Source organism: Columba livia, chromosome 5 (assembly GCF_036013475.1).
Source record: "Columba livia isolate bColLiv1 breed racing homer chromosome 5, bColLiv1.pat.W.v2, whole genome shotgun sequence".
Taxonomy (NCBI): Eukaryota; Metazoa; Chordata; class Aves; order Columbiformes; family Columbidae; genus Columba; species Columba livia.
The window spans coordinates 25429018-25436739 of NC_088606.1; the positions used below are offsets into that span (position 1 = coordinate 25429018).

Sequence of the window (7722 nt, forward strand, 5' to 3'; positions counted from 1 at the left end):
TGTCACTTCTGACTTTTTGTCAGGGTTTTCAGTAAATTGTTTAATGTCTTGAGAGGCAGAGCTGGCTTAAAGACTCAAAATTCACCAGAGACTGGGATACTGAAAATGCAGCCTGGCTCTTAGAATGGGATTGTACTGCAGTAGCAGAAAGGGAAACTGAGCTGGCAGGAATAACAGCTTGAGTTGTGCCAGCGCAACACTACCCAGGACAGCAAAGAAACTGGGTCAGTCTCTGTTCTGAGCCTCATGCTTTGGCTAAACTGTTAGTAAGTTTTAACCAGTTATCAGAGTCTTTCTGTCTTGACTTTGAACAGTAGCTCAGCAAAGAGGGGTGAACTCCTCATGGTTAGTGCTGAAACAGAACAAATGGAGGCTGGCGATTTCATTTCAATAACTTCTGTTTAATACACAGTTTCAATCTCAGCATTAGCTGTTTGCCTGTCACTTAAAATAAGTCCCCAACAGATGGCTGTATTTTACAGTATCAAAAGCTTTTCTGTGTCTGTCTACACCATTTGCACTCTGCTGACTTTCAGGGTTCACTAAATACAGTCAATAAAATATATTGCAACAGAAACAAGAGTTAATATTACAAGACAGGCAGTGGTACTGAATTTCTTAACTACTCTTTGTTTAATTCAGCTACACCTTTCATTAATAGAAGGAAGCTGACATAAAGGTTCCAGTTTACCCCTTTCCTACCTCTTGTTACCTGTTACTATCCTGTATTTCAAAGTGCTGAAGTTAAGGCATTGATCTTGTTTCTCCAATCAATTTGGATATAGCAAATCACTTTCCTGTGTTTCAAGTCTGCTTTTTCTCTCCTCTCTAGGTTTGTACACTCTTTACCTGGCTGGTGCGGTGCAGCACTGACCTGTTCTGGGACCTTTGTGCTTTTGTAGGGTGTGCCAAGGGACTGAGATTTCTCTCATTTATAGGGCAGAAGCTCTCCAATTCCTTCCAGGAGTCAGGTCCACCCATTGAAGGCTGGGTGTTTCTTCATATTCAGTTTCTGACTAGTCCAGTTTAATCTAGTCGCTTTTCATCTTTTTCTAGGTTCCCATGAGCTGCTGCTACATTACTGAAGGACTCGCAAAAGAAGCTGCTGGATTTTTTTTGTTCCTTGTTTGCTTCCTGTTGCAACTCTCTCATACAAAGTAGTCATTCTTTCTTTGAGAACACAAACCACTCTGTGACCATTTAAAATTACTTTTACACAACAGAACTAGTCTAATACATTAAAGATCAGAATCTGGAACTTAAAAATGTGCAGGAACTGTCACCAATTATAAGCAGATGATTTTCTAAAAGGGTCTGTAGGACACCTGTTTTCCCCAAAAGACCCTTTGACAGTTTGACAAACAAAGACCTTTAGCATGAGACAAAAATCATCAATAACTGCCTTACATCTTAAGAATAAAGCAAAAGAAGGGCTATATTTTTGTAATAATTATGTACCATTGCAGCAACTAAGATGAAAAAAAGCAGATGACTGAAGAAAGGGTGTTTAGAGGTCCCTAGCAACTTGGCCTGCAGAAAGTCTCCAGGTTTTTTTGTATTAAATCTAATTGTTGATTTAACCCCAAAATATCAGTGAAACAGCTAACAGGTTTTCTGGTGTGAAGTTCCTTAGTGCACTGTCTGGGGTGGGGGTGTTTGGCTTCTTTTTTTTAGCTGCAGCAGTTCTTAAACATTCTGGATGGAAAATAAAAATAAAAGAAATATCAGAAGCCAAGTGAGGAATTGAGGGTAGGTTGCCATGGGAAGGAGATTCCTTCTCAGCTCCTGAAAGTGATACACTGAGTCACAGAACTGTTGCTGATCTGTTCTTTGCACTTTATACAAGAAGCCTGGAGCTAGGAACACATGCTCTGTATCAGGATTCTTAATTTCTGCCTGCTGCAGTGTGCTCCCTTCTGTGATCATCTCCAGGTCCATCTTGAAACAGTGTAGGTTCCTCGCCTGTGCTAATCTATTTGGGAGGTTTTTCCATGACCTCAATCCGCCCCTGGTTAGAAACCTAATTTCCAGTATGAGCTTATTCATGACCTATTTTTGATCTTGTGTGGCATTATTCTTTAATTAAGTATTTCTTCTTCCGCCCTTTCCCAGCTCTGAGTCCCAGCTATTGTATGTGGTAAGGAACACATTGGGATGTTCTGTTCTGACCAGTTCGGAGTATCTCTGCTGTTCCGTGCACGTGAATCGACACGTGGACTCAAACAGTAAGTGCCCGCTACTGCTGCCTTTTCTAACCCCCTGAATTCCTGATCCTGAACTTCTTGTGTCAAGGAAGCATTGTAATATTATAATACTCCTCCCAGTTCTCCTTTTCCAATTCAAACAATGTCACACTAGATTTCTAAATAGTAATGTTACAGATCTTCAGCTGGTAAGAAGTAGCCCCAGGATCATCACCAGCATTCTAGAAAAGCATCTAAATAAACTCAGGCTCCTGCAGAACAAGTGTGGAATAAACCTACCTACCTACCTACACAGCTTTCATTACTCAGCCAAACAGTACTATACAAAACAGGACAGAGCACAAGCAATGACCAAGCAGCAGCTCTGGATCCAGTCATCTAGCGCAGATACCAAGGACTGAAGAACAGAGCAGTCTGTGCTGCAGAAAAGTTCACTGCTTACATGGTTCACTCCCCTCCCTCGGTCTGACTTTTCCAAATACCTTGTCTGAATGTAAGAAGCTACAACAAAAATGCTACCCCAGACAGAACCACAGTTGCTGTCAGCACATTCAGGGGTGACCTTGTGCACCTACAGAGCAGTAGAACAAACAAAAGGCACATGCTGTGTTTGGCCCAGCTCGTCCCATGAACAGCACTACACTGCCTTTGGAGAAGGAAAAAAACCTGAGTCTGCAGCCATGTATGAGCTAAAGGAGAACAGCTCTCTTCACATCAGACACCACTAGTTAAAGAAAAATTAAAAAAGAAAAAAGGAAAAAAGCCCAAGCCTCTCTAACCTACAGGCACAATATGATTGTGAAGAACAGCCACTTTCTGACGGCTGGTTTGCTCCTCACTGCTGTCCTGCTGACAGTCAGTCAGTAGCAACAGCCTCACATCTACGCTGTGACTCCATGTTGAACTCCCTGGATGGGAGAAATGGCCCCCAGAGGGGCATCCTGCATGGGGGCAACCCAGGACACAGGCCAAAGTACCCAAGTTCTAGTATTCTGCTTATATGTCCTGAGCTTCCCACTGGATGTGCATACAAGCTCAACACACTCATGGCCAAGGTTGAGAGTAGGGAAAATTCAAGTGTCTGTGGCTGGGAACCAGCAGAAAACAGGCGGGGAATGACAGCAGCAGGTACAGTTGGACACTGACTCAGCAGCGTCTCCTCTGCAGTGGGGGTGGGGGCCTGTTCTTGATGGTTTTGCATTTGGGAATATGTCTCTCAGCTGCTTGGGGGGCAAATCGGCGTCTGCAATAGGGGCAGGCAACATAGTCTGGGTTTTCAATGGGAGGCAACAGGGGCAGGTCAGACACCTTCCCTCCCTTGGAGAGGACTTGCTGCACCTGGCGAGCCTGGCGCAGGGTCTGGATTAAAACCTCATGCTTCTGTCTCCAGTTGTTCCTTCTGGGTGGCTTAGTCTGCAAAAAGGAAAGGCAGTCAGAGCAACTGGCACCACTGTCAGCTGCTGTTCTCAGTCTTACGCTCAGGGTTCAACTCAGACCACTTGTCCCTGGGCATTCCCTGTTAATGTGAAACCCTCCTCGAGGAGCTGAGTCCCACAAAGGGGATCAAAAATATGAGCACCAAGGAGGATTTGAAGGAAACACCAATGGAGACATCAATACTCAGAGCTTCAGAATAACCAGAAAAGCAAGCAGTACGACCAAGGAACTGGAGAGGTTGCTATAGCTGCTTTGCAGGAACAGAGCTGCATGTTTCCCCTGCCTTTGTTTCAATAGCCTGTGGTATTACCTGGATTTTCAGCCAGTTGCTAGCAGCCCCTAATGTCAGAGCTTTAGTGCAGTACCCAGTCTGCATCCTGAGCATCCTGACCACAGCAAGGAGCTTTCTCCAGGAGTACACCCTTGACACGTTACAATGACAAGTCAGTCAGGACCCACACCCCCATCTATTAGATTTTAAATGGATCTATTAATCCATTTGGCAATAACCCTTCAGAGGCAAGATCTGGATTGTATCCCTTGGCCCCATGTACATGTGAAGGTGCTTGCGTCTTGGTCAGAATTAGATGTCAAGGTGGAAGGAACATGAGCAGTAGATGTGGATTGAGGGAGGCAAAGAGACTGCACATTACCTGAGGCCTCTCTGAGCTCTTCCACTGCTGATACTGTTCCAGATCTGTGCCCCTAGCTCGGGCCCTGCTGGAGTCAAACACTTTCCTCTTGGAACCTTGGCTCTTGCTGCAGATACTCCTGTGTTTCTCAAGCCTGCTGCAGAGAAACTTGCGACCGCAGAAGCTGCACTGTTCAAGCCCACCCTGCTCCAAAGCGCCGGCAGCCCGCACGTACAGCACTTCTGGGGACAGGTGGTCACCAGAATCTCGGTCAGAGAGGGCAGAGGGAGAAGGACTATGTTTTAGGTCCAGCTCTGAACTAGGAGCTACGTGGTCCATGGGCATGCCATCTCGAATTTTGCTGTTGCTGGCCACCAGCCGCTCTTTCTTGAGTTTCTCCATAGACAGTTCTTGGGGGGTGGTGCCAGGCTTGGGGATAGTGGCCTCTGCAGACTGTGCCCCACTGGAGAGCCCCCCACCATCACCTGGCCTGATGGCACCTCTGAAAGTTTTCTCTTCAAGGTGCCTTGTGGCCTTTTGTTCCTGAGCCCTCTCTGCTTCTCTCTCTCTTCTCTCCTCTGCCTCGACAAGCTCCTTCTCTCTTTGAATCCTCCTAAGTGCCTCCTTTGTTTTCCTCAGCTTCTCTTTGAGGAGGGCCTCTTTCTTTTGGATTTCCTCTTCCAGGTTCTGTCCATCTGCCTCTAACTTTAGGATGTAGGCCAGCTCTTTCCTGTACTGATGGGAGGCTGACTGTTTAGGCTCTGCTGTCCAAGGAGGGAGCCCTGCAGCTAGCTGAGACCTCCCTGCTGCAGGATTCCTTTTGCTCATTGAGCTAGGCCTACTATTTGGAGCTTCCTCCATGTATGGAGAACTTCCAAGCTGAGCTATGCTGACCACTGGCACACTCACACCCTTGTGGTGAAAAATTGGTTTCAGGGGATACCCACGGTCCACTCCTTCTCTCCGTCTGGCTACTGATTTAGCTGGCAGAGTCTTGGTCTGGCTGGTGAGATACTTGCTCTGCAGTCCAGCTGAACAGAAGCCTCCATGACTGGAGCAGTGTTCACTGCTTTCTGCAGAAAGAGAATACAAATATCTTCGGCTCTTCCGGGCATAGAGATCCTTTAAACTTTCCTCTTTGTCAGGTGTGAGCTCATGCTGAAAGTTTTTCTTCTGGTGTTCCAGCTGTGAACTGGGAACAAGCTTAGTAGCGGCCTCCGCAGAACCCACCGGTGGAAACAAAGCCATTCAGTGCCTGGGAAAGAGCCTAAGGTTAGAAGCAAAGTCATTACAGGCTACCTTATCCAAAACTGGACAAGTTCTCTCTTAACAGTCTACACCTGGAAGCTACAATGAGACTCTATCATAAATATTAGCAAACGTTTAGTAACTTTTCTGGGTTCTATACATCTTTCCATTCATTCCATCTAGGGAGGTCCCATGCTGCCTCTTCCAGCCCCAATCGTTTATGCAGCCAGAAAGGTTTGCCTTTATTTTGCCCTCTGTCTGAGCCCTGTCTCGTTGTAGCAGCAGGAAAACACTGGACTGCCAGGGAAATCGTTCTACTCTCCCAGGGTGTTTCCCGTATTGTGTCCCCTCAGTTTTGGCACCGTCGGTCCCGTGTGGTACACAGGTCCTACACACAAACGTCCGTCAAAGCTCTGTATCATCCTCCCGTGGCTCGTTCCGCCACATTCCCCGCAGTGTGTCAGGTACACAGCCCGCGGGCCAGCCCCGAGGGCGAGCGGGGTTACCTGCGGGGTGCGGCCGGCGCTCCTCCGGCCCCCTCGGCAAGCTGTGTCGTCTCCCGTTCCGCACCCACGGCCCGAGCGTCCCGACTCCCGCCCCGCCCGGGACAGCGCGGAGCTCCGCCCGCCGCCGCCGTGTTGACGGCTGTTGCCTGGAGACGGACACGCGAACGCCGACTCCTGCGCCGCTCTCACCGGTGAGCGGCCTCTCGATGGTTCCTCCGGAACACTCCACTCCGCGCTCTGGAGGACCGCACCTCTATGGCCAGGTAGAGGTGATGACCGACGGGCGGGTTAACGTGCATTATTCATGAGGCAGTTAGTGAAAGACCAAACCCTCCGCAGCCGCTCACGGGCCCTGGCTCTTCATTGGCTCCAGGGGCGGGCGACGCCACGCCCCCGGCACGAGCCCGCCGCGCAGGGGAGTGTGCGGCGGCGGCCGGCGGGGGCGGGCGGTGGCGCCATGGCGGAGGGCGAGGGGCTGGTGTCCGTGGACTACGAAGTGTCCGGCAAGGTGCAGGGCGTGTTCTTCCGCAAGTACACCCAGGTGAGGGGCGGGGCGGGGTCCCGCGGCTCGCTCCTTCCCGCCGGGGTGGGCGGTGCCCTCCGCCAGCGCTGCCGGGGCTGCGGCGGTGGGGCTGAGCCACCGCCGGGCTGCATCCCGGCCACGCTCCCGAGCGGGGCTGTCGTCTCCCAGCGCCGCTGGCGGCCTGTGCCGCGTTATGTAAGCATGACCGGAAAGTGCATTCCAGCCCCAGTTTTGTCGTGTGGAGGAACATAATGAGCAGGCGGGTGAATCTGCTGCTGCTTTCCTGCAGCCTGAGCCGTAGGACCTTCTTTGAAAGTCCGTGTTTTACCTATAAAATTGACTCCCGTATGTCAGCATCCTTCTGTCGCTCTTTTACAGTTTGGATCAATCTCATTTTGCTCTGCATTGTCTTCTCAGGGGGAGGCCAAGAGACTGGGACTGGTTGGTTGGGTCCAAAATACCGGGCACGGCACCGTGCAGGGCCGGATTCAGGGTCCGGCGGCCAGGGTGCGGGAGCTGCAGGAGTGGCTCCGGAAGACGGGCAGTCCCCAGTCCCGCATCAGCCGGGCCGAGTTCCGCAATGAGAAGACGATCCCAGTGCTGGAGCACAAGGACTTCCAGATCTTGAAATAACTTGGTCCGGGAAGAAGCAAAATCTGGAGCGTGAGCTGCCCTCGCAGGACATTTCCCCTCTTCCCCATTTGTTCAGTCAGCCAATATTCAGCTCTAGAGAAGTTTATTTTATTACAGTTCTAATTTATTGGTTTGTTGTACTGTTTGTCTAGCTCCCAGCCTTTCACAAAATTTTGGCAGGCAGAGGAAGAGCTGTGGTTTCTTTATTATCTTTGTTTCTGAACGTGCGTGTCGCGTGGGCTTTGAGTAATTGTATGTGAATAAAGTATGTAATTTATATAGTGTTGCACTCACGTGAAGGACATCACAGAGTCGGTGCCGATATTAAATATTGTTAAAAACATTAAAGTGCTATGAATGCCTCAGAAACAATTTATGTTATTCCAGAACTTTATTTTTTCATTAGAATAAAATTGCCTGAAGCTTCCTGCGTGGAATGGCCGTGTTATATGGGGGCTGAGTGGACTGGGTGCTTGTTGCCCGGGGGAAGGGCCGCCGTCCTTGCCCGTCCCCCGCCGCCGTGCCGCTCTCGCAGCCTC

At 49.5% G+C, this 7722-nt stretch overlaps 2 protein-coding genes across 3 annotated transcripts; one reads left to right on the plus strand and one right to left on the minus strand.

Moving 5' to 3' along the window:
• Positions 1-380: 380 nt before the first annotated feature.
• ZC2HC1C (zinc finger C2HC-type containing 1C) lies at positions 381-6389 on the minus strand. 2 transcript variants are annotated; one of them, XM_021287447.2, is made up of 3 exons: positions 6028-6186; positions 4295-5528; positions 381-3617 (listed from the first exon to the last, which is right to left on the minus strand). In XM_021287447.2, exons 2-3 carry the CDS (start codon positions 5519-5521, stop codon positions 3351-3353), a joined length of 1494 nt encoding a protein of 497 aa, XP_021143122.1. In that variant the 5' UTR covers positions 5522-5528; positions 6028-6186; the 3' UTR covers positions 381-3350. The 2 variants fall into 2 exon arrangements, with proteins under 2 accessions (XP_021143122.1, XP_021143121.1); XM_021287446.2 differs by lacking the exon at positions 6028-6186 and adding an exon at positions 6217-6389 and having other exon boundaries at positions 1107-3617.
• ACYP1 (acylphosphatase 1) lies at positions 6333-7610 on the plus strand. The gene is made up of 2 exons (XM_065063925.1): positions 6333-6568; positions 6968-7610. The coding sequence occupies exons 1-2, from the start codon at positions 6485-6487 to the stop codon at positions 7181-7183; spliced, it is 300 nt and encodes a 99-aa protein (XP_064919997.1). The 5' UTR covers positions 6333-6484; the 3' UTR covers positions 7184-7610.
• The last annotated feature ends 112 nt before the right edge of the window (positions 7611-7722 follow it).